Genomic DNA, 26190 nt, shown 5'->3' on the forward strand with positions numbered 1-26190 from the left:
AGAGTTGCACGCTCTTTCCACTGAGTCAGCCAGGCACTCCTTAACCTTATTTAAGAATCAAGTACGTTTTTTGTTTTTTGTTTCTAAAGATTTTATTTATTTATTTGACAGAGAGAGATACAGCCAGTGAGAGAGGGAACACAAGCAGGGGGAGCGGGAGAGGAAAAAGCAGACTCCTAGCGGAGGAGCCCGATGTGGGGCTCGATCCCAGAGCACTGGGATCACGCCCTGAGCCGAAGGCAGACGCTCTCAACGATTGAGCCACCCGGGTGCCCCTCAAGTACGTTTTTGAACATCTGTTGAAAGCTGTTGACTCATTCATTTATCAGGAAAATGCACATGCTCACAGCATGTGGAATACAATTACAGAGAATTTACACTAGGGTTCTCCCCTGAGGAGTTCTGTTTCCTGGAGCTTAAAGAATTGTCATGGTTTGAATTTTCCAGCTAAGCAACTGCAGACTGGTGTCCAGAAGGTCCATAGTCTCTTTTGGAGTCTCTTCTGTTTTTACTTCAGAACACTGATAATCGGGGGAGAATTTTCCTGTTTACTAAACTCTCCCATCCTTCATCTTCACCTGCATTAGCCAGTGAGATTCATTCCTGCAGAAGTCAGAACCCTGCTGAGGTAGGATAGATCCGACTCCCCTTCACTTATTTCTAGTCTCCATTCCTGTCGAGTCCAGCTGATTCCTTCCTTAATTGCCCAGATGACTGAGAAGAAAGAAAGAACGAAAGAGTCAGCAGGGAAAGAAAGCCAGCCCCCTGGACACTTGGTTTTGATTGTGAAATATAACACACAAAGGCACACAGAGAGAGAAAAGTCCATACACAATGTATCTAAAATTATGAATAAATTATGATCTTCAGAAGTATGAGTACTTCTGAAGAAACACTTTCTAGAAATACAGAGCGTTATTAAATACAAAACTGGCCACTGCCCCTTCCCTCCTCCCCCACCCGGAGCAGCTTGAGAGCTGTGTGCCAGACTCCAGAGCTTCTTGATTCACACAGCCTAGGAGCCAAGGTCAGCGCTCCCAGCAGTCGAGTTTTCCGCGCAGGGCGGGGATCTGCTCTCCTGGAACAAGTTTCCGTCTCCCACTCCCTGACCTCGCAGCCCGCGTTAGCAATCGGGAGGTGAGTGAGGATCCCGCTGGCCCCTACGTGACAACCAGTAATGTTCTCGGCCCTCCCGGTTCGGCAAAGGGAAAGAATGCGGGAGGAGTAGCGTTTCTTTCCCAGTAGGCTAGGTGGGGAAAGAGGCTACCTCTATGTCCTTCTTTTGGACCAAGGTGTCTCTGTTTTTCCATAAATAAAACGTCTCACTGCCTTCTGCGAGCGCTATAAAGGCAGCGGAACGGCTGTCCCGGGGGCATTCCGGGCGGGCCACCAGCCAAAACAGGTGAGCTGGCCGCTGAGGATGCCGCTTACTCCACCCAGCTTTGGCTTAACTCCCGGGAGGCATCACTAGCCGCTGATGGGACTGGTGTGGGGACACGGAGCGGGCTGGCAGGGGGCAGTACAGCCTTCTTTCTGAGAAGCTGAGAGCGAGAAGGAGGCTAGCAAAACCGGCCCGGGCAAGAGATCCGCTCCACCTGCCCAAAGTTCTGCCCCCGGGAGAACTACGACGCGCTGCTGGAATCTACCTGCAGGCCACGTAGCCTCGGGACCCGGGGAACGTGGCCTGAGGTTTCCAGGCCCGGCCCCGGGGCCAGTGCTTCTCTCCTGGTGCGCGCCTGGGGCTGTGCCCTGGGTCTCGTGCGACGCGAGAGGGGAGCTCACAGGGTCCCCTTCAGTCCCCGCACGCGCTCGGGCCCCAGCAGGGATTTGGGGAGATTTCAGGACGCGGACAGCGCCCTGGCTGCCCGCGGGTGGGGACTGGGTCGAGCTCCGGAAGACCCCCAGGCGGGCCTCACCCTCTTCAGAGTCCGGGAGCCCCGGGCAGCCGGTGCAGACTACGCGACCCGAAGGTCCTCACGTGCCCGGGTGCAGTCTGGTGGTGCGCGCCCGGGGGCGGCGGCCTGGAGCGCCCAGCACGGCGGCGCGCGGGCCAGGTGCTCTGGGATCGGCTGCAACAGGTGGGGCCAGGCGAAAGCTAACGGGAGGTCGCCTCTTCCTGTCCCTTTCTCTTCGCCTCCTCTCCCTCCTTCCCCGCTCCATCTCCTTCCTCCTCTTCGTCCTCCGCCTCGCAGGTCATGGAAGCGCCCGGCAGCAGGTTGGAGCCGCCGCCGCTCCCGGAGTACAGCTGCAGCTACCTGGTGTCGCGGCCGGTCTACAGCGAGCTCGCCTTCCAGCAGCAGTACGAGCGGCGCCTGCAGGAGCGCAAGACGCTGCGGGAGAGCCTGGCCAAGGGCTGCAGGTAGCGGCCGCCGCGGGCTGGGCGTGGGCAGCGGTGGGGCCGGGCGTGTGGGCGCGCGGACCCGGCGTGGGAAGGCGCGCCACCCTACGGGGTCGCCCGGGTTTCAACCATCCACATTGCTGTCCTTCCCGGTCGCAGGATGGCTCATCATTCTCGGCCCGAATTGACTCTAGTCCCAGAAACTCATCTTTGGCGAGAGTGTGTTCCCGGTTGCCCCACCTCTCTTTTTCCCCCCTCTTGGGGACATCTGGAGTGCGCTTTGGGGTACAGCAGATCCCTACGGCCTCCTGGTGAAGGTCGGGCTGAGGAGAGTGGAGAAGAAAGGGGATCGATTAAAAAGAGATGATGGGTAAGCCCATCACCTGACCAGGAGTCCTTGAAACTCCAAGTTCATCTAGGCAGGATGCCACTCGGAGACACGGGATGACGGCTAGAACCCAGGAGAGAGCACTCCCAAGTTCTTCCCGCTCGGGCAGTGGGACCCCCAGGGAGACCTCCATCACTCTCTAAACCCAGACGGGCCACCCGTAATTAGATACCCCAAAAAAAAAAAAAAAAAAAAAAAAAAAAAAAAAAAAACTAGAGAATTGTCAACTGCTGCCAGATTTTCTTTCTTTTTAAGAATGTTTTTTTTCAGAACGTGAGTATATACAAAAGTAGACAGTATATAATGGAGCCCCCTCCATGTTTTTACCCACCACCCAGCTTCAACAACCACGCTCTGTCTCTACCCACTTGCCCCCACTCCACTTTTTTTTTGAAGCAAATCCTGTACAGTGTATCTTTTTGTCTGTATATATTTCAGTATATATCTCTAGGGACTCTTAAAAAAAAAACACAATCCCCTTATCACACCTAAAAAAATAATTCCTTAATATGAAAAACATAAAAATGTCCAATTGTCTCATAAATATAATTTAAATAGTTCAGTTGAATGAAAAGTCAGATAATGTCCACCCACTCTTAACATTTGTTTTCTTTTATTTATAGGGTGCCAAATTTAAAAAATACTAAGTAGCAAGGTACAACAAAGTCTACATTTATCATGTTAAGATTTTTGTATAAACTGGCTCCAAGCTTGTATTGCCAAAATAAAGAGAATGTGTTTATTTTTCTTCAAAGAAAAAGTAGCAGAAGAAGGCGCCTGGGTTAGAAGTCTGAAAATTAATCTCCGTTTGGAGACTCCACATAGATCGTTCTGTGGCTGGTCTAGAAAATGGGTCCTTGTGTAGGGATATTTTCTCAGAGGATTACAAAGGTGGGAGAGGGGAGGGAACACTTAATCCTGTGTTTTCTAGTACAGTGCATTTAAAAGGGTAGATAGAGTTCTTGGCAAAAGCATGGTAACATTTCAGCATTAGTATTTGCCATGCAATTCTTCTTCTTTTTCTAAATGGTTATAAAGACCAGCAGAGTCCAGCTCAAAATTTTGTGCTTTGCAATTGGTCATGACCGAGATGGTATTGGAAACCCAGTTTTCTTGCCTTTTGACAGCTGTTCAAGAAAGAGAGGCCTTGGTGTCCTGAAGACTCTCCTGCCCATCTTGGACTGGCTCCCCAAATACCGAATCAAGGAATGGCTGCTTAGTGACATCATTTCGGGAGTTAGTACTGGGCTGGTGGGCACGTTGCAAGGTAAGGTGGTGGTGGATTGGGTCCGAAATGATTGAGGGTCACAGTCCCCAGCAGCAGTTCGTAACTTCCACCTGAGTCCCAGGAGTCTATACCAAATCTTTGCTTACCCTTCGAGATCTTCATCTTTCCTGTAGAGCCCCTTAGTGGACAGATTTGTCTTTTTTCCTCTTCCTTAGAGTGCTCTTGCTGGGAAACCCTGCTGCTTCTCGAGCTGCCTGCTAGCGCCCTAGCATCTGAGCAGTGGCTTCCCAACTTCTATTGACCACAACTCACAGTAAGAAACAGACATTACATCATGATCGGCACACACATATCTCAAGTTTCGTGAAATGATATTAACCCTCACTACAAGTGATATACTCTGATGGTTTCTATTCTGTCCTCTTCCATTTTGCTTATATTTTTTAGATGATGATTGCAGTTCATTAAATTATTTTGCATCCCACACATGGGTCTTGACCTGCAATTTGAAGGTGGCTTAAGGGAAAGTGAAGGAAGTGTTTTAGCCTGGAGTGTTGTACATAGCATTTTGTTCTGTCCTCCGTAGTTTTTAAAATTCATCCTTATTTTAATCTCTGGCAAAATGTCTTAACAGAGGTGTTTTATTTTGTTTTGTTTGTTTTGTTTTAAACAGGCTTTATATTATATTTCCGTGAGCATCTTAGGAATCTGTTGCATAGTCGGTGAATTGCAGTACAGGCATTCTCCTCTGTCCCCCATCCCTATTGTCTTGCTTCTGCTATCTCCCCAACTCTGCAAAGCCCCTGGACCATGAAAACAGAAGTCTCATTTACTTATTATTATTTGATGGGGCATCTAGTATGCTCCAGGCACTCGGTATGCTGACGTGAATGAGCTGTACCACCTGCTCCTAAGGAGCTCATGGTCCATGGAAAGTAGATAATAACAGTTCAACAGGGCTGTGACAGGGGTAACAAGGCCTTGGAGGTGAGCGTGCACAGAGGCTCACAACCCAGCCTTAGGGGACTGGGAATGGCTTCCTGGAGGCTGAGTTGTCAGATGGAGTTTCTGTGAAGGTTTAGTTTGAGACTGCCCAATGATGGCAAGTAGAGTCGGGTGGGGATGTGGGTAGAAAGATGGCTTGAAAATGGACTATTTCAGAAGTTAGTAACAGTTGTTGAGCAACGTCATGAACCAGCTTTTGACCGTAGAGCTCTCAAGATTCCCCAGAGCAAGCCAGGTAGATTTCCACAGAGGAGGGTATTCTGTGGCCCCAGCGTGGAGCCCCAGCCTGACTGACCATGGTTTCAGTCACAAAGGTGGATGGAAGAGGAGGTAGGGCTGAGCAGTACATTAGTTCGATGATGCCCCGTGCCCACAGTGGGCTCTAAAAGCTATGACATAGCAACACTGTGTGACTCCTGGGAGACAGGAACCGTGGAGTTAATGTTTGTTTAGCTAGTGCCTGGCATGGAGACTGGCACAAAGTAGATGGCCTCATCTTCACACTTAGTGAAGAGGCCTGAATTGCTTTTCTGATGATGAATATATGTTGTTTACTGTGCTAAAGGCTTTGGCCAATTATCTCATTTAATCCTCACAAAAATAATTATTAACTCCTTTCCAATAGATGAGAAATCCATTAAATCATTTTCTGTCTCTATAAAGTGACCTTTGTAACGTAAATTTCTGGGAGGTTAACCTGGTTCATTCATGCATTCATTCATCCTTCATTCACTTAATACTATTTATAAACCAATTCTGTATGTCAGATGTTCAGCCACGAAGATTCAGTGGTTTATTGACAAGCACAGGTACTGACCTCACTGAGTTCCTTTCGAATGGTGGACATTAATTTGATTAAGTTATTAAATAAAGGAGATAAACAAAAAAATATTTACAGATTGTAATAGATTTAATCCATTGTGTAGGATTAAATACTCTGTCCTAGGGATTACTTTGAGGAGGGAGTATTTATTTTAGGTAGAATGGTCAAGGAAGGCTTTACTGAGGGGATGAAATTTAGTTAGATTCAGAGGATGAGGAGACACCATGGAAAGAGCAGAAGGAAGAGCGTTAACCAGGCAAAGGCCCAAGGGCAAAAGGAGTTCAGTGTTTTCAAGGGAGTTGCAAGAAGAATTCTAGAGTGGGTGGGTGCGTTGTGTAGGGGGGGAGGGTGAACAGAACGAGATAAGGTTGGGCGGGGCTGTGTTAGGATGGGGCAGGGAGGCACTTGCTCTCAGGAGGCTTCCTTGAATATGGTGCCTCAGGCACTTGACTTGCCTCAGCCTACTCCCAGCCCTGGAGGACAATTGTGTCAGCTTAAACCAGCTTGAGCAGGAGACGGAGAGAACTGATCTGCGGAGAGATCTGATCTGTGTAGATCTGAAATGTATTCTGGAGCAACAATCACTGGTGTCTACTGATGGATTTAGCATGTAGCCGAAAAATCCCAGATGGCTGCAAAGTTGTGGGCTTGAACAACCGGGTAGATGGTTATGTCACTTATTAAAATGGCAAAGACTGGCTGAGGAGCAGGTTTGGGATGGAAAGTGAAGAGTTTCCATTTGGACATGCTGAGTTGGAGATGTACGTGAGACCTCTAAGTGGAAATGCCAAATACAGAGCTATTACAAGTGTGAAGAGCAGAGGAGAGGTCTGGGCTAGGCAGAAATATCAGGGAAGCGTCCCTGTAGCGGTGCTCTTTAAAGGAGTGGGAATGCCCCAGACTACCCAGGGAGAAGGGGCCGATGGAAGAGAAGATGGCTGGACCATTCAGAGGTCAGGAAGGTAAGAGGAGGGCCACAGAGAACCGTGAGGAGGCTCCGGAGGTTGGAGAGAAAGAGCGACTGGAGGGATGTGGGGTCAGAAGCCAAGAGAGGAGGTTGCTTTTAAAAGAATAGAGGGGAGATAGCGTCATACTCTTCAGGGGAGAGTTTGAAGATGGAACACAGACAATGCTTTTAAGAAGGTTTGTTGTGTGGGCCGCCTGGGTGGCTCCGTGGGTTAAGTGTCCGACTCGTGGTTTAGGCTCAAGTCATGATCTCAGGATGGTGCGATCGAGCCTGGCATCAGGCTCCGTGCTCAGTGCAGTCTGCTTGACATTCTCTCTCCCTCTGCCCCTCCCCCTGCTCCCACGCATGCTCTCTCTCTCTCTCTCTCTAAAATAAATAAATAAATATATATTTAAAAAAAGGTTTGCTGTGAAGCAGAACAGAAAAATGGCTGTAACCAGAGAGAGGTAAGGGATGGAGGTAGAATGAGGGAGGATTTAGGTTTCTTTTAACAGAAGAGATAGCAGAACATATCTGGGAGCTGGTGGGAATGTCCTTGTAGAGAGAAAGGTGTCTGTGGCCCACGAGGTGGAGGAGAAACTGAAAGTGGTGACAAGGGGGGACTGCAGCTGGGGCTCAAGGACAGAAGTAGGTGGGTTGCTTCTTCTTAAAGACAGGAGGGATATCTCCTCCATTTTTGAAGGAAGAAAGACGGAACAAATGGTGCTAATATAGAGTGATTTGAAATTATGGTGAAAAGCAAATTAGGAACATCTCTTATGGATTCTTTGTTTTAGGTGGAGTCTAAGATTCATCTCTGAACTGTGTCTGTGTGCAAAAGGGGGAGGGGCGGTTTGAAGAAAGTGCGGGAGATCTGAGTCTTTTTCAGAGCTAGGACATGGAGTTGGACCACCAGGCAGTCCGGAGTACCCACTGGGGCTCCTGTTCCTGAATCTTCTGTGAGATTTGTCAGCCAGAGTGAAGATTATCTAGTCTCTAGTCCATTTATCCAGCTGCTCGAGGGCTTGTCACCCAAAATGTGGAGGTTTGGGATCAGTTAGAATGGGGTTTTACCCGACAAGAAAAGGGAAGGGAAAAGAGAGTGAAGCAGGGGATTCAGAGTATTTCTGAAATTCCATGGACAGAAGGCAAGAGAAGGCAGGCGGACACCTTGGATAGGGACAAGGTGAATCAGTTCATCCTTTAGAAGCCCCATGAGAACAAAGAAATGTTGCAACAAGGATTCTGGAGTAGGCAAATTGAAAGGCTGGGAGGTTGCAGTTTGAGAGAGGTTGCTCAAAATTGATATTTCAGGGGCGGTGCCATAGTCTCTAGTGGTCCCAAGATCATGACACACTTCTGGCTGGCTGGATTTGATCCCAGGACGGTGGGATCATGACCTGAGCGGAAGACTGATGCTTAAGCTTAACCGAGTGAGCCACCCAGGCGCCCCCACATAAATGCATATGTATGTAAAAGAATAAAATGTCAGAATGATAAGCATTAATTCAGGATAGCGGTTCCCTTCTGGGGATGGAGGGACGAAGGACAATGTGATTGAAGAAAAGTACACAGAGTTGCAACTTTACTGGCAATTTATTTCTTAAGCTGGACAGTGAATACATGAGTGTTTATTCATGATATTGTCTTTTTGTATATGGAAATGACTTTGTATATTGAAAATCTTTCAGGATTTTTTTGTGCATGCAACATCCATGTTTACTTTTATAAAAGGGGGAGCAGGCATACTTACCATGATTTTTAAAAAAAGATTTATTTCTTTGAAAGAGAGAGAGCATGAGTGGAGGGGGGAAGGGGCAGAGGGAGAGGGAGAAACAGTGACAAATGTGGGGCTCAATCCCAGGACCCTGAGATCATGCCTTGAGCAGACAGGCAGACACCTAACCGACTGAGCCACCCACCCACCCCCTTACCATGATTTTGAATCCTGCTTTTCCTTCCTTTTTCCTTTGTTCTTTACATATCTCCATGTTAGTAAATGTATTTCTATACGTATCAATTTCATTTTACAGAGTTACAGTATGTAAAGTATAATTCAGTTAACCACTTTTCCGTTTTGAGACATTCATTCAGTAAATAATGCACTTGTGAGCCAGGATATTTAGGTTGTTTTCTGCCCTTTTTGAAACTGCTATAAGTGGAATCCTTAACATGTTAAGAACCCAGTGACCAAAGGGCTTGATTTTTCTCTCACTGTGAGTGAAATGTGAGGAGGCAATATGGAGTAAGATGTGTTAACTACCTAAGAAGTATTTAACTAAGGAAAAGAAGGCACCATTACGGTCTTTCAACTGCCATGTACGTGGAAAAGTTGAGATTTCTCCACACTGTGCGGCACGGCCCCGGTGGAGAAGCTGAGCTCCTGGAGGAAAGCCGAGGAGAGCTGTCTTACCTGCTGCTGGGTACAGCTGGCATCGTTTCCTTTGTGTGGATCTGACTTCTGTTCCCTAGCAAGGAAGGGGGAATCACAGTGCAACGACGACTGTGTCCCTGCGGACACAGAGAAACACTGCATTCACACGAAACGTCTGCCTTTGGACCAAACTGACGAAGTTTTTAACCAACTGACTTGACTTCCTTTTACCACTCGTCTAATCGGTGGATAATTGGATTACTGATCAATTTGATCAATTTCTTTAAGCAGGTGGAGCGTGAGGATGAATCATTATCTAAGCTGATCCGATCATGTTCTGCATCCTAGCGTAGCCCCAGACTATATGCAAAATAAAGAAGACCACCCAGGGCAAGCTGCAAATCGGGGAATATCTATGAAAAGGCCTTTCTTTGCACAGTAGAAAGAATACTGTAACTTTTGTTTGTGAATTTAATCATTTTGGATGTACTTTCAGGCATGGCGTACGCTCTGCTAGCTGCAGTCCCTGTTGGATATGGTCTCTACTCTGCTTTTTTCCCTATCCTGACATATTTTATCTTTGGAACATCAAGACACATCTCAGTTGGTAATTATAAACATATATCACAATTGTATTTATTCACGTTTAATGTCTTTTGGCTATAGTATGTGTATTATGCTTCCATATCTTTGTTAATGTTTTCCAGGAAAATAGGCCTTCAGTGTTTTGCGGGCTTATCCAATTCAATGATGCAGTGGTTCTTCTTAGCTTTCAAAATACCATCTCTTTAGTATTAGGTTTAAACTTAACTCTTTTTTTCCTTTTTTTTAAAGAGGGGAAAATTGAAAGATTGTCAGAATTACAGCCTACCTTCAAATTCTAGCATATTTTCATTTTAAGAAATGTAATAAACTTGACTCCATATTTAGGAAGTGTTCTCTTCCAAAATACAAAATGACAAGGGGAAAAAAATCTTCAAGAGGTCTTCAAACCTACTGCTTTACTAGACTAACCTATCATTTACTAAATTATGTTCATCAAATACATATTCATCATTTCATTAAAAACTGTACTCATTTTAAGTCCCTAATATTGGAAGACTGGCAAAATTGTGCCAAAACTATTTAGAAACTAAGCTTGGCTTTCCTTCATGGTGTGGCTCAAAATAGGCTTATTTTCTGCTGTTCCTAAAATTTGAATTCTCTTTTGCTGGAATGTTCTGGTAAATGAATGTTTTAATGCTATTTTGTGACTTTGACATTTATACTTGAGATAATTTTGCGCCTACATCCATCTGCTGGCTAGACATGTCTACCTGGACAATCCTCTTGAGACAAATACAATCATCTACTATATCTCCAGCCCATATCCTCATCCTTAGCCGTTTTTTCCCCAGTATCTAGCCTTGACTGTGGAAGGAGATCAGGAAGAGGCTATTGATTGAAAGCACTTCCTCACCTGGGAGAATCAATCAGTATCAAATGCTTGATAACGTGAGGAACATAGGAGCTGATGTTGTTCTCTTTGGTGTTCTATACATTTAGACCCTCCGGGTTACTGGATTTTGGTACTGAGCCCTCCCAACTGCTAAGGCCTTCCATGACGAACATACCGGATCACCATCAGAGATAAAAATATCAGGAGTGATTGGGAGAAAAGGAATACTTTTAAAACACAGAATCTTATGGACTGGCATATGATATGAAAAAATAATTTGTCTTGAAAAGAGAAAAAGAGAAACTATGTACTCTCTTGGGTGTTTCTTTATCCTAACCTGGACCTTGTGGTATTGATGAAGGTATCCAGCTCTGCAGAGCTCAGGGCATTGGATGCTCTAGGAAATGAGCTTATATGGAATAAATAAGATAGAACAGTAAGGATTCAGCTGGTTTGCCACCTCTGCCAGGAAACCTTTCCGGGCAACTCCCCGCACCCCTGCCCCAGTACACATGAAGACTACGCAAAGACAGGATAGACAACCCTCTTGTGTATTCACAGAGCATCCGGAGTGCTGTGTTATAATTGCCCACCTACATGTCTCTCTTGATTATTTCTGGGTCACGAATGCCTTGAAACATCTGCTTTGTAATTTCCTTTGTGAACAAACAATATTTTCCCAGTCACAGTCCATAATTCCATGCATCTTTCTAACCCCATGTAGACATGTTGAACCTAAACATTTGTGATGAATAATTATTAATTGATAGAGGCTTTTTTTCCCCCAGGGCCATTCCCAGTGGTCAGTTTAATGGTGGGATCTGTTGTGCTGAGCATGGCCCCCGACGAACACTTTCTCATATCCAGCAGTAATGGGACCGCATTCAATACCACCATGATAGACTATGTGGCCAGAGATACGGCGAGAGTATTGATTGCGAGCACCCTTACTCTTTTGGTTGGAATCATACAGGTAATGGGATTACAAGTACAATATGGATCGGCATGATTTTTGTTTGAAATAACTGAGTATAAAGCATGTGGACTTCAAGATTCATTTAAACGTGAAACCGAGCAATTTATTGGACCCCCAAAGTTATTTTCTAAATTATATTGTTTTAGGTCAGATGCTGAAATAGTCAGCAAGACCCCACTTATGAAGGCTCGAGTATCATCAAAGTCAGAGACAGAAAAAAAATCAGGATAACATGTGTGATTCAAATGAGGATGAGGGAAGGGAAGTGTGCAGAACCAACCAAGGAGAAAAAAGTGTCCTGGTGAGCAGAGCCATGGGATCTGAAAGGCACAGAAATAAGCCACACGATTTTTGCTTTTCTTATTACATATCTAGAAACACTTTAAGGTTCATATTACCACAGTTTTCAAATTTTAGAGTGGTGGAGGGGCATTACGACAAGTATTTTTGTGTTATTAGCAGGCCAACCAGAGTTTTAACTGATGTTAAGTTGAACTCGTTAATAGTTCAAGAGAGTTGGTCCTTCTGTCAGGCAAACATTAACTTTTTCTTTCCTTCTCATACTAGTTGATATTTGGAGGTTTGCAGATCGGATTCATAGTGAGGTACTTGGCAGACCCTTTGGTTGGCGGATTCACAACAGCTGCTGCTTTCCAAGTGCTGGTCTCCCAGCTGAAGATCGTTCTCAACGTTTCCACCAGAAACTATAATGGAGTTCTCTCCATTATCTATGTAAGTGTGGCTTCTAACTCCGGGGATGGCTCCCTGAGAAAACTCTCTTCTTTTCTTCTTTAACCTGCATCTGGAGAGCATAAGTTCCTCCATGCCATACTTTGGGGTGCATGGAAAACATTCTTCTCTGAAAGCAGGCAATAGAATCAGGAGTAACATTGAAGACGGCACATTTTACAAATCATCGTTCTCAACTAGTCAGAATGGTTTCAGGAGTGTCACCGCACTTAAAAATATTAATGAAAACAAAAAGGGAATCTGGTCTTGGATGCCACGGACTTGAGTTCTAGTCTCAACTTGGTCTCTGATAAGTTGAGCGACCGTAGACACACCATGGGGGATAGTGGCCGAAAGCTCAGGTTTGGAGCTGAATGACCTGGAGTCATGTCCTGACTCTACTGCTTCCTAATTATATGAGCAAATCACCATGCCTCAGTTTCCTTCTCTGACAAATAGAGTTAGTATTAATATCTATATTCATAGTTAAGTTAAATAGGGTATAAGAGAAGCACTTGGCCCAGAGGCTGGCACATAACAAGTACTTAAAAAAAGTAGGTAGGTTGGAATTATTATTTCACATCTCAAGCCTACTTTCTTTTTTTATTGGTAACATGAAATGACTAGAGATGTAGCTCTAAAGCCCTTTCTAACTGTGAGAGTCCATAAAATGCATAATGTAAATGTCTCAGCAATTATAGATGAAAAGGAACATTAGATTCGGAGATGATTCAACATGCAAAAAAGATGCAAAAGAAGGATGTAGATCACACTAATTAGATTTGAAAAAGTCCTTGGATCTAAATATATGTTTTATATAAAGCATGCTATTGATGCTTGAAAATGATAATGATAGTAACATGATGTCATCCTAGCTTGGGGAGAATGATACTATAGAAAAATAATGTGCTAGTCTCAAGAATGGAGCTTAAGTCCTTTAGTGACCTATGGATTAGCTTCTAAAACAACTAAGGCCATGCATCCATATGTAAAAACTAGTGAGGTGGTGAGGAATTTGCTCGGATTCACGACAGTGCCATAATCCCACATTGCCCTGTCCATTCAACAAATACTGCCCAGTGCCTATTGCAGGCCAGGTACTGTGCCGAGCAGTGGGAATAGGTAGAGGAGGCGGTCTAACATAGGGATTAATCAGCGGCTTTAAATTTCAGTAGAGCTGAGTTGGAATCTTGGTTCCACTACCTACTACCCTTGTGATTTGGGGTGTGTTACAGTTAACGTCTCTACACCTCAGCGTCCTTAATTGTAAAATGGGAGTAAGAACAGCAGCTGCCTCTTAGAATTGTGAGGATTAAAAAGGAAAGTCTGTATAAAGCACTGAGTACGCTATCTGGCTCATGTAAGAGCTTAGTTAATTATTATTATTATTATTGTTATTTTCATTACTAAGGTGACTAGACCTCGTAGAGCTTACTGTTCACTTCCCGAGGAGCCAGCCTATTAATGCAGGCTGTTTTTTGATTCAGTACTATTTTTGTCATTGTTGCTTTTTTCCCTACTAAGTGCTTGGTTCATTTGGAAACCTTCTGACTGCCTTTCTCGGACAGGCCCTCTCACCTTTGCAGTCCCGGGCACATCTTGCTTTTTCTTGCTTTCACACTTTTCCTGTCAACTGTTCATTCATTTATTCCTTCATTGTCACTCATCCAATTCGTCTATTCCGTCGGTATTTATTGACTACCTCTAATGTGCTAGGAACTATTTACTCCCCATACAAATCCACTGACCCCTGAATCCACCAAGATACCCCTTACTGAGTGTACTCTCCTCTTCATAAACATTGCTTGGCTTGTATCCACACAGATCACCAGAGGCTTAGGCCAATGGTTAATTAACCTGGTTCCCTGGCCACTGGGGGACCTCTGCAGATAATAATAGTTCTCCTTGTCTCCTAGGACTATGTTGTGTTTTTTTTAAAGCTTTTATTTTAATTCTAGTATAGTTAACATACAGTGTTATATTAGTTTCAGGTGGACAGTATCGTGATTCAGTACTTCCATTTATCACTCGGGGCTCATCACAAATGCACTCCTTAATCTCCTCACCTATTTCACCCTTCCCCCCTCCACTCACCTGCCCTCCGGTAACCATCAGTTTGTTCTCTATAGTTAAGAGTCTGTTTCTTGGTTTGCCTCTCTCCTTTTTCTTTTGCTCTTTTGTCTTGTTTCTTAAATTCCACATATGAGTGAAATCGTATGGTTTTTGTCTTTTTCTGACTGACTTGTTTTGCTTAGCATAATACCCTCTAGCTCCATCTATGTTGTTGCAAAAGGCAAGATTTCATTCCTTTTGATGGCTGCATAATATTCCATTGTGTGTGTGTGTGTGTGTGTGTGTGTGTGTGTGTGTGTATACCACATCTTCTTTATCCATTCATCTGTTGATGGCCATTTGGGCTCTTTCTATATTATGGCGACTATGGACATTGCTGTAATGGACATTGCTGTAATGAACATTGGGGTGCAGGTGCCCCTTTGGATCACTATGTTTGTGTCCTTTGGGTAAATACCTAGTAGTGCAATTGCTGGATTGTAGGGTGGCTCTATTTTTAACTTTTTGAGGAAACTCCACACTGTTTTCCAGCATAGCTGCACCAGTTGAAATCTGGGCCTGTGGTACCTCCAGTTTTGTTTTCCTTTTTCAAGATAACTTTGGCTCTTTGGGATCTTTTGTGGTTCCTTACAAATTTTAAGATTGTTTGTCCCAGTTCTGTTCTGTGAAAAATGCTATTGATATTTTGATAGGGATTGCATTAAATGTGTGGATTGCTTTGGATAGTACAGACATTTTAAAAATATTTGTTCTTCCGATCCATGAGCATGGAATGTCTTTCCATTTCTTCCCTGTCTTTCCTAGGACTATGTTTAAGACAAAGCTTGCTGCAAATGATCCCACTTTCAAACAGGGACAAAAGTAACCAAGAAATACTAGAACAAGGTCAAAAATAGTCTTGAAACCAAACACAATTGTTACGTGACTGTTAAACATTATTTTTGAAATCTTAGGTTAGAATGTGTCATAGAATTTTGTGAGAAATTCCTCCAGAGAGGTCAGGTTAGATGAAGATATCTCAATCATCCCTATGTCATCATGACTCTAAGCTTGCTCTTCAGAAAATGAAGAATCAGCAGGTTTGGAAAGGTTTGCATAAGGGTTGAATGAACCACTCAGTACTTGAACAGAGAACTTTCCTTATGACATAACCAGATGCAATCATTCATGAAAGAATCCTTCAACAAATGCACAGAAGTAGTGGATTCCTCCAGGAAAAATTGGAAGATCATTGTAAGATACTTTCCCTGGCTTGTAGCAACTTAACATCTCTTTTGTTATAAGGTTGTTCTTTGGACTGTTTCCTTCTCCCAACTCCTCCCAAAAAAGAAAACAATACAAAGAATTGGAGGAGGAAATATTGGGACACTAAGAAAAACTAAAACTTTTCTTTTTTAAGATTTTATTTCTTTATTTGACAGAGATAGACAGCCAGCGAGAGAGGGAACACAGGCAGGGGGAGTGGGAGAGGAAGAAGCAGGCTCCCAGCGGAGGAGCCCGATATGGGGCTCGATCCCATAACGCCAGGATCACACCTTGAGCCAAAGGCAGACACTTAACGACTGCGCCACCCAGGCGCCCCTGAAAAACTAAAACTTTTAACTCACAAATGCCAGAGCCACTGAGTATAGCTTGCAGAAGAGGGGAATGGCAGGATGTTGGCAGAATTCAGAATTACTAATACTCCTCATGCCACCATGTAGCTGCTCAATTATGTAAGTAAATCACATAGCACATTTAAGGGTGATTATGTGTTCCTATCATTCGCTTTGAATGGCTTGTCTCAGTAGACAAAGCAAGACTTTCTACTTGCTTACTGAAGTAATGCCACCTCCCCATTTCTTTCTCTAACGTGGAGGAAGACCACACTGAAAAGTTCTGCCCGGATGACGAGAGTTTTGAAAGTCACCGTTAAGCTTGATCAGACACTCTTTTGAATCTGTTTCAGTATGTAAAAATTAAGCCATTATAATAAGGAAAGTAACACTTTAAGGGTTGATCTACGTATGGGCAAAAATTGTTTCTGGTAGGAGGAAATGCCTGACAGTAAGGGGTGATTATAAAGGGTTTGCTCTATTTATAAAGATGAATTAAAATAAATTTGGCACCAGACGTTAACTGATAAATTTCCTCATATGCAACAGCAGGTATATATTTGTTTCTTATGGCTTCGTACCCCCAGGTAATGGTAGGCAAAGAAGGGAGAAATGATCTAAATGAAATGGTCCTAAAATTCTCCAAGCATGGTGGGAAATAGAGTAAAATATTTCCCATCACTGAAATGGTCATTACTATGATTTGAACTATTCAGAATACTAGATTCAAATATGGATTCATTTGTGTATCCACATTTTAAACATATTGTAGTAAATATTTTAATAGTAAACTAAATTAAGATTAGTTTTCAGTGCTTCCTTAGAGTCTCATTTCTATTATCTTTGAGTACAATCTGACTACTTTAGTTTTATTTCTACATAGACTAAACTTTTTATTGTAGAACTTTTCATAGGAGATACCTCAGTGTATAAGCAACTAATATATTTATATGCTTGTAATGCAATTGTGTAATATAAACTGACTTTGTTTTTTGCAACCCATATTACATTCTTAATACACCAGAGGTGCTTTTTATTCAGAGATCTAAGGGACTCTCATAGATTAAATGGGAATCCTGGAGTGACCATTTTTGTAAGGTGAAAATGTTTTTATGATTGGGATAGTTATCTGATTGTTTTCAAGTTTGAATTTTTCCCTTTTGAGTTGAAAGTAAACCTTTACTGTATAGACAGTTAAGTGAAATATTGTATCCAGCTTTTGCATTAATGAGACTTGTCATCGGAAAATTGGTGGTGGGAAGGGTCAGACAGCAATGGCATCCTGACTCTGAGACATGTAGGACTGTTTGCTCTTATGGCAGATGCCCTAAATTCTTGAGTTATTGTGCCCACTTGTGGTACTCGTCCATTTTCTCTCTCTCTTTTTAAAAAAGATTTATTTATTTTAGAGAGAGAAAGGAGAGAGAGAGCGAGTGCGTACACATGAGTGGGGAGGGGCAGAGGGAGAGAATCCCAAAAAGACTCCCCACTGAGTGGGGAGCCCCATGCAGGGCTCGATCCCATGACCCTGAGATCATGACATGAGCCAAAACAAAGAGTCAGATGCGTTACTGACTGAGCCACCCAGGGGCTGCATTTTCTCTTTTCACCCTGCTATCATTTGGTATTTTTGCTATCCATGTCATTGCCTCTAGCGATTTTGACTGACTCTGGAAGGCAAAGTAAATTTATTGGTATTGGGATTAAAGCAAGAGCAAAAATGCTCTCTCAGTGAAAGTCCAAGAGGCTTCCTGTAAGTCAGATGCTTGAACTCTAGTTCAAGCACTTGGTGGATGGCTCTAGCTAGCATGAAAATTTCTCCCCTCATTCCCTTACTCTTGAATGTTTTCCAGAGAGTTGGAGTTGCTGGCAAAATGACCTCTAGATCACTTAAGGTTCTTTATACATAACTGTTATTGGATTGTCATTGTAATTATTTTAAATATAGCTTGTCTGTAAAATTAAGACACGTTATAAATGATAAGATGCTCCATCCCTTTATTTTTATATAAAAATGTATCCATAAAAGGACTCATTCAAAAAAAAAAAGTAACCTTCACTGAGAGGTTATTTGTCTCAAAGAAATAAAGAATACCTTCTTACATCATGTCTTCTACAGGACCAGAGCTGCTGGAACAAATGTATTAGTGTTCTTCCCTGGGATTCTCTATTGCTAATCTTCCTTGATTCCCAGAAACCTCCTATTTACAAAACAAGACGAGTTTATTCTTGAGTTGGCTTGTCTGCCCACTTGGAAAGAGTTGTTTTTATTTAAGTCATCTCAGTTCAAGTTTGAACTAGGTACCAAATTAATTTCCAAAATTTATATTTGAGCTTTATATCAATTCAGTAGCTTTTTTTGGCATGAAGAATGGATCAGTCCCTATGTATCTACATATGAAGTAATTAGGTATTTTTATTACCACCGTATCATTCAGGTTGGGGAAGAGTTTTACCTAAAATACTGGCTAATTGGGACTTTTTGGTTTATCAGGTTTTAGTCTCAAAAATACCACATCAACATTGTGAAATTAGGTTACTTAGTAGTCCCTGTAAAACCACTTTAAGATATAAACTTTTAAAGCTTTTCTGCAAGTAAAATTCAGTATGTAATGATATTTTTTTCTTTTGAAACATCTCATTTTTATTGTAAAAAATGCAGATAAACAAAAAAAAGTAGAAATCACCCATGGTTTTACTACTTCAGTTAACCATCATTAATAACTTATATATATTGCTAAGACTGGATGTTTTTAATGGTCTCTGTATTAACCAACACACTTTTATGACTTTACATGAAATTCTTAAGTGCTGTTTGATGATATGATTTTTCACATTTCACATGAATATACAATTATTTTCTTTTTACAGACTCTGATTGAGATTTTTCAAAACGTTGGCAACACCAATCTTGCTGATTTCATTGCTGGATTACTCACCATTATCATCTGTATGGCGGTTAAGGAAGTGAATGATCGATTTAAGCACAAAATTCCAGTCCCTATTCCTATAGAAGTGATTGTGGTAAGTAAAACGTAATTAGGAAATTCAACATTAATGAGTTTGACAAGAAAGAAGTTGTAAGATATGTGGAATATTACTCAGCCATCAAAAAAGCAAATGAAATCTTGCCATTTGCAGCAACACGGTTGGAGCTGGAGAGTATCATGCTTAGTGAAATAAGTCAGTCAGAGAAAGAGAGATACTAAATGATGTCACTCATATATGGAACTTAAGAAACAAAACAAATGAACAAAGAAAAAAAGAGACAAACAAACAAAATCCCCCAGACTCTTAAATACAGAGAACAAACTGGTGGTTGCCAGAGGGGAGGTGGGTGGGGCGATGGGGGAAACACATAAAGAGGAATGAGAGCACTCTTATTCTCATGAGCACTGTGATGTATAGAAAAGTTGAATCAAGAAAATGTACACCTGAGGGGCGCCTGGGTGGCACAGCGGTTAAGCGTCTGCCTTCGGCTCAGGGCGTGATCCCGGCGTTCTGGGATCGAGCCCCACATCAGGCTCTTCCGCTATGAGCCTGCTTCTTCCTCTCCCACTCCCCCTGCTTGTGTTCCCTCTCTCGCTGGCTGTCTCTATCTCTGTCGAATAAATAAATAAAATCTTTAAAAAAAAAAAAAGAAAATGTACACCTGAAATGAATATAACACTGTATGTTAATTGTACTTGGATTAAAAAAAAAAGAAAGAAACCAACAGGACAGGCTTCTTAAGGAAGAGACAAAATGTAAGGGGGGAGTTGTTAAAACGTGCAGTTTTTTATTTCTTTAACCTCTTTTGTTTTATTTCAGACAATAATTGCTACTGCTATTTCATACGGAGCCAACCTGGAAAAAAATTACAATGCTGGCATTGTTAAATCCATCCCAAGAGGGTGAGTGTGGAGTTCCTCTTAGGCAATACTAATGTATTAAGTCAGTACTTTCTATTTAAAAGAAGCCTTTTATTACAAGGTCGGTGCTCCTTCACCAGTCTCCTCCGTGTGCGGTCCTAACGAAGCAGCCATTTGTGCGAACTGTCAGATGCACTGTGTGTAGGGAAGGTTCAAGCCATTGGCTGAAAGGCAACTCCCATATGCTTTGTTTTTTCTTCATTTTCTTAAAATGTGGCAGGACATATATAGTTACCACCAGACTCCTGACTTAAACTCATATATATATAATTACAGTATAATACAAATAGAATCATGGTTAGTAACGTTTATCACACTGAGAACAATCTGCTTAAGGAGTAAGGGACATCCTCCACCAATTAGTTTGATCAGTCTTAGGTAATAATTATGTCATTGGTTCTCATGAACAAAATGCATCATCTTAAGGGAGGTTTTATATATGGTTAGTAGTTGGGTGAATTAGAAGAGTTGAGAGCTGAGTTCCTTTGTCCACTTCTGTCACCACCTAGAGCGGTGACGGGGTGGGAGTGAGGGGGTCTCCTATGAAACAGAGTAAATTCTTAATTCGGGCTTGTTCTGAAATACCAGTGAGATCTCTCATAAAATGCACCAAATGGACCAAGTGCACTACGCTATAATTTTATCACACGGCATTAAAAAAGAAACCTAGGTGTTCACTAGATTGGTAACATTAACTTCTAGCAATTATGACCAGACTTACTGTTAGATAGCCAAAAGGTACTAGTTTCCCCTCCCTCAAACCAGTTGCGGGACCTTGGACTGGACTCTGTTTCTCCACGCATTTCTAGAAAACTCCTTAGGCTGGCTGAGTCCTACTGCTTATTCCACAGGGAACTGATGCTTTCCATATGATTAACCTTAAGATTTCTTCTAATAGCTGGTCAAAGAAATATTGGAAAAATTACAACTGGCCTCCGTGGGTCTTATTTTACCTATTAGCCATTCTAGGATTTCTCAAACTATCTTTTTGTGAGAATCCCATGAGACCCTTGTTAACACAGATTCCTGGTTCCCACCCTGAAATACTGAATTAAGCTTTCCAGAGGAGGGGCCTAGGAATTAAATTTTTTTTAAAGTCTTTTTTAATTAAATATTTTCCAAAGGTGTGATAAAAGGTGCGAAGTGGCCACTTGCGGCCTTATGGGATTTTCATCCTATCAGATTATTTGAGTCGCTACAAACTACATGAGAAAGATATTTTATAGTTCCCCTTTGTCAGGCTTCCTAAGATGTAACACTTAGAGGTGGTCCACAGCAAATGCCCTATGCCTTGAATCCTCGTTCCATGAACAGGCTTGGGGAACTCATTTTTCGCATCCCGAGGTCCCCGTTCTGGCCTAAGGCAGAGCTTCCCTGCCTGCTGTCCTTCTGAGAGTATACCTCTAGCCTCTTGCTCTTGGGTTGGGTTGAGCTGACTCCTCTGACAGGCCACCTGGTGTGACCGGTCAACGAGGTTGGCCTGCCTGGTCCCAGGGACTGAGAGCTCCTCCAGAAGGGCCGTGAGCCTAGTTGTCCCATTTGACTCTGTCTTTGTAGCACGGTACCTATCCCATAGGAGCATCTCAGGAAATACTTGCTGAGGGACCAAATCCCAAGCCTCTGCCATTGTAAGCAAGCCACTATTGTCTGATCTCATGTGGTAGCATGGAAACAAATCTAGTGACATCAACAACCCTCAGAAAGAAAGGGTGATGGGGAGAGATAGGAAAAGAGCCAGGAAAGTTGAATGTTGAAGGTGAGTTCCGTGACAGGAAGGGGTACCAAGAGAAAGATGGTGCAGGCCCCGTATTTATGCCCTCCTGGCTTCAGTCCTCTAGTGAGGGGGTAAAAGCAAAGCCACTGTTGGCAGTTCCTTTTACCCTGTTGAGGGCCAATTCCGTTTGCTAGGATCGCTCAGTCCATCCTTTCTTCCTTCCTTCCTTCCTTCCTTCCTTCCTTCCTTCCTTCCTTCCTTCCTTCCCCTCCTTCCTTTTACCCATACCAACAACATGGACTGCTTTCTGGTGGCTCAGTTGGTTAAGTGTCTGCCTTCGGCTTGCGTCGTGATCTCAGGTGAGGTCCTGGGATCGAGCCCCACATCGGGCTCCTTGCTCAGTGGGGAGACTGTTTCTCCCTCTCCCCCTGCCCCTCCCCCTGCTCATTCTCTCTCTTACTCACTGTCTCTCAAATGAATAAATAAAACCTTAAAAAAGAGGGACTGCTTTCCCCTCTAGGTTTTAGTCCCTATTCTTTCTCCTGTTTCCTCTCTGAGTACACTGGTGACTGTCCCCTCCTCACCAGTGCCAGAGGATGTCACTATTCTCGTGTTTGTTACATTGCTTTTGAAGTGATGTGCTTTGCACTTGTACTTGAGAGTGTGGCATAGGGGGAACAGGATGGGGGAGGTCAGCAGGATCACAGAGGTTTTCTCCCGGCTGCCTTGTGAAGGCCACTTTTCCCTTATAGTCGGAGTGGTGGTGCATTTGCCAAATGTTCAGGGCCAACCTGAAGTAAAGATGCACTTGGTATCATGTTTATCATGCCTGACTCTCTGTTATGGGTCCTCTGGCCCTTCAGGGACCCACTGCTTCCCACCCTTATCTTTTCAGAGAAGTGTCCTTCACACTCACTCCCCTTCATAGTGTTATCTCACGATCAGGCTACTGAAGAGGGGCAGGAGGTAAGGGAAAGATGACTCAGAGGTCATTAGAAGGTGTCCAGTCTGGGCCCCAAGTGAGTGCGTCGGGGCAGAAAATTGGCACTTCTAAGATCCAGCAAGGTAATGCAAACGATGGCAGGTGTGTGGCAGATTTAGGGTCTCCCTACATTTACTGAGTACTGACTATGTGTGTAGGTACTAATTACTTACACATACTTTGTGACTCTGGGGAGTCAAGGACCTGGTAGAAGGATCTGGAATTGGAGAAGTAGGCAGGCAGGCAGGCAGTGGGCATCAGGTCGCAATCAAAGCTAAACTCTTTGCGAGAAAATGGAAAGTTAATCCGGACAGACCGAATTACCTGAAGTAGGGCTGATTGGGTCTTAGAAATGAGTCACAGCCTGGTGTTAAGAAGTGACGTCCAAGCTCACGTCTAGGCTAGCGGAGGTGTGATACCGAGTCACTCAAGGGCTAGATCAGGGTTTCTAACGTTCTGTCCACCTACATATAAGATCCATTCCTGAGCTTACATATAAGTCAGGATGGGATGTGGGAGAAAAAGAGTCTGGGAAGTAATCTCACCTGTGCGGAGAAAAGGGTACTGGGGCAGAGAACCAGACAGATCTAGTTATTCAGGAAATCAACATTCATACCAGGACCCTACTAAATGACCTTGAGCAAGTCATTTCATTTTTCTGGACTTCAGTTCCTTTATCAACAAAAAGAGAGGTAGATTCAACAATTTCTAGTATATTAGATTAGCATATTACTTTGGGTGATATTAGGATACTAGCTAGCTCTAGATTTCTGTGGTTTTCTGTAACAATCTTATTTCTGCTGTAGCACTTCCCTCTAATTAGGGGTTAAAATGTAATTTCCTATTAAAGGAAACTCAGACATAAGTGAGGGAGGTGAGGGAGACTTTTTTGATGGTTTTTGCTTGTTTGTTTCGGAGGGTTTTTGGCTAGGGACCTCTGGATATACACTCTATGGGTAGTCATCAAGATACAGGTGCATGAAAGTCATTCCCCCAGCTTTCATATTTGGGGACAACTGAATGGTTATAAACTTGTAGGTTTCCTCCCTTCCTCCCTCCCTCCCTCCCTTCCTTCCTTCCTTCCTCTCTTTTTTTCCTTTTAAGTGGGCTTTTACACCCAACATAGGGCTTGAACTCACAACACTGAGATTAAGCATCACATGCTCTACCAACTGAGCCAGCCAGGTGCCCCAGGTTTATTTCTTTACATGGTTTGTAGAATAGCTCTGATATGTCAGACAGTAGTCATTTGACCCCACAGTCACTGGGAAGTCTTAGTCATTGTGATTCTGGAGCACTCTGATAATTATATAAATGTAATCTTTTCTGGACTCAAGATTTTAAATATCATGGCTCTTAAGATGTGGATTTTCTACCTAGTTCTTTTAGCATCTTATATTGTTTGTCTTTTTCACAGACCTGACATCTCTTCATGCAAGGCAAATCTCATTTTATGGCCAGACTATCTTTTAAATTCAAAGACCTTTAAGATAAAATTGTGCAAGGAGAAACACTAACGTGGGAAATGGCATGGCATGGGGTTGTATATTACCGAATCTATAACGACAGGCTTATTCATGTCAGGGTATAGATAAGGCAGCGTTCCTAGGCTCTCGAAGAGGGGACAAAGAAGTCAACCCATGAGATAGCACCAACTTCTAATTAAAACCTGGCAAAGCGCTTTTTCCCTCAGGATCAAGCATTTTCATGCCTGACGTGGGGTTGGGTGGATATAGCCTTTGGCAGGGTAGGAACGGAGAATTGTGGTCAAATCCTCACTGCCTTGTTTTCATTTAAAACCTCACTAGGTTTTTGCCTCCCATACTCCCACCCGTGAGCCTGTTTTCTGAGATGCTGGCTGCTTCGTTTTCCATCGCCGTGGTGGCTTATGCTATCGCAGTGTCTGTAGGAAAAGTTTATGCCATCAAGTATGATTACACCATCGATGGGAACCAGGTATGGTCACCCTGGCACTGACCTGCTTCTGTAGGGCCGCAAAGAAGAAAAAGGCGCAAGTGGGATAGGCTTGTTGTCTGCTAAAGAAGGGATTGGTTTCTTCCACCGGCCCTTATGGAGCTGGTTTCCCTCTTATGCATGCTCATTTGAAATTATTTTGAAATATGCAGGTTGCATCTCTTTCCTGTTTAAGAAATAAGTTGAAGTAACCCGAATTTTAAGAGTTAATTCAGTCAGATCCTAAATAACATTCAGCGCTCACATAGTAGGTCAGCATAAGAATTCTTCATGCAGTGCAGTGTCTCCTGATATATTTCATGTAATGGGAGCTATCATGTAGCAAAACAGTGCAACAAACACCATCAATGATGGTCGTGACCACTTTAAATTGAGGTGGTTCGCTGCAGTAAATATACACAGGACCGTTTTTTTGCAGGCATAGGATACATTGCCGGGGGGCTTCTATTAAATTGCTCACAAATCTGCACATGTGGGCAGTGCCTGGGGCTACCAGACAGGGTGGGCTTGGGAGCTTGCTTTCTTCCTCTTCTTCCTTCAACACTTGGTGACGGTCTTGCCAAGTGATTCTATTTGCAGCATCCCTGCCCCCCGGTTTCTGCCTTAGGAGTTCATTGCCTTTGGGATCAGCAACATCTTCTCGGGATTCTTCTCTTGTTTTGTGGCCACCACTGCCCTGTCCCGCACCGCCGTCCAGGAGAGCACCGGGGGAAAGACCCAGGTAAGGCACAGCAGTGTGGGGGTGCGGGTCTCCTGTGAGGGATGGACCAGGGCGGCAGCGCTCAGAAAGGCTTGCACAAGAACCGAGCAAGGCAATTAGCTTTGAGCGCTGAGGCTCGTGCCTCCTGAGCCCATCTGACCTAGGGCTCATCCATCTCCTCACCAGAAACCTCTTAACCAACATTTACAGTTTCCCAATGCCCAGATTCTCAGCTGGCAGGTGGCTATGCTCCGCCTGCGTTTCCAGGGACAGTAAGAACTGACAAGGAATCAGTGGTGAAGAATGCTGATTTTTATCAGTTTGTTATCTGGGGATAGAGAAAGCCCAGCGCAGGCACTTCGTGGCGTTAGTGAGGTATTGCATCTTCAGGAGAACCAAAAGCATCTATCTTCATCTCCTTACCAAGGATCAGGAACTTCCTCTGAGGCCGTTGCCCCACAGAATGAGTTTGCCAGCCAAGGACGTTCTGATCATAACATTTTGGCCTTTCTTCTTGAGGACTGTTTTTGTTCCTGAAGTTCTGAACGTGGGTTTAATCTTGCCTTTTCAGTGTGGTTCTAAGTTGTTGCCTTCACAAAGTGACCCCAAGTCCGGCATCCCAGTTCATCTCTGAATCACCTCCCCTTCGATTGGCCAAAAAGCTCAGGAGCCATTCCCGAAGGCTATTCTTTCTAGAGGGGCATGGGGTCAGATTTGCCAAAACAGGTGGATGGGGGCAAGGGACAGGCTCAGGAATTGTGTCTCTGTCGTGCCTGGGGGGTTTTCCCCTCCCCACACAGAGTTATTGTTTGAGTAAAAAGTGCATTGAGGGTATAAATGAGGACGTCATCGAATCCAAAGTAAGTACTGTAACACACACACAGTCTGTAGATAGGGTTTTATTAAGGCAGAGACTCAAGTGTAAAAGAGATTAATTGAGAAAACTGGTGAGTCCCTGCAGTGGCTTGGCCAGGGGAAGCTTTAATTTTCCCCAGG

General features: G+C 43.5%; 1 protein-coding gene across 4 annotated transcripts in view; it reads left to right on the plus strand.

The window, feature by feature from the left end:
• The first annotated feature begins 1014 nt into the window (after nt 1–1014).
• SLC26A4 (solute carrier family 26 member 4) overlaps nt 1015–26190 on the plus strand; it is a 47626-nt gene continuing 22450 nt past the window's right edge. For 2 of the 4 annotated variants that reach the window (XM_045793468.2, XM_087861191.1), the window contains exons 1-10: nt 1336–1402; nt 2193–2359; nt 3854–3993; nt 9599–9709; nt 11329–11513; nt 12084–12248; nt 18785–18937; nt 19724–19806; nt 24329–24476; nt 25102–25215. In XM_045793468.2, coding sequence (XP_045649424.1) covers nt 2196–2359; nt 3854–3993; nt 9599–9709; nt 11329–11513; nt 12084–12248; nt 18785–18937; nt 19724–19806; nt 24329–24476; nt 25102–25215 — 1263 coding nt within the window. In that variant the 5' untranslated portion in view covers nt 1336–1402; nt 2193–2195. Of the gene's footprint in view, nt 1138–1335; nt 1403–1428; nt 2079–2192; nt 2360–3853; nt 3994–9598; nt 9710–11328; nt 11514–12083; nt 12249–18784; nt 18938–19723; nt 19807–24328; nt 24477–25101; nt 25216–26190 lie in introns of those variants that run through there. The other 2 variants (XM_087861189.1, XM_087861190.1) reach the window with 2 other exon arrangements.

Source organism: Ursus americanus, chromosome 3 (assembly GCF_024610735.1).
Source record: "Ursus americanus isolate L20-20 chromosome 3, mUrsAme1.1.p, whole genome shotgun sequence".
Classification (NCBI taxonomy): domain Eukaryota; kingdom Metazoa; phylum Chordata; class Mammalia; order Carnivora; family Ursidae; genus Ursus; species Ursus americanus.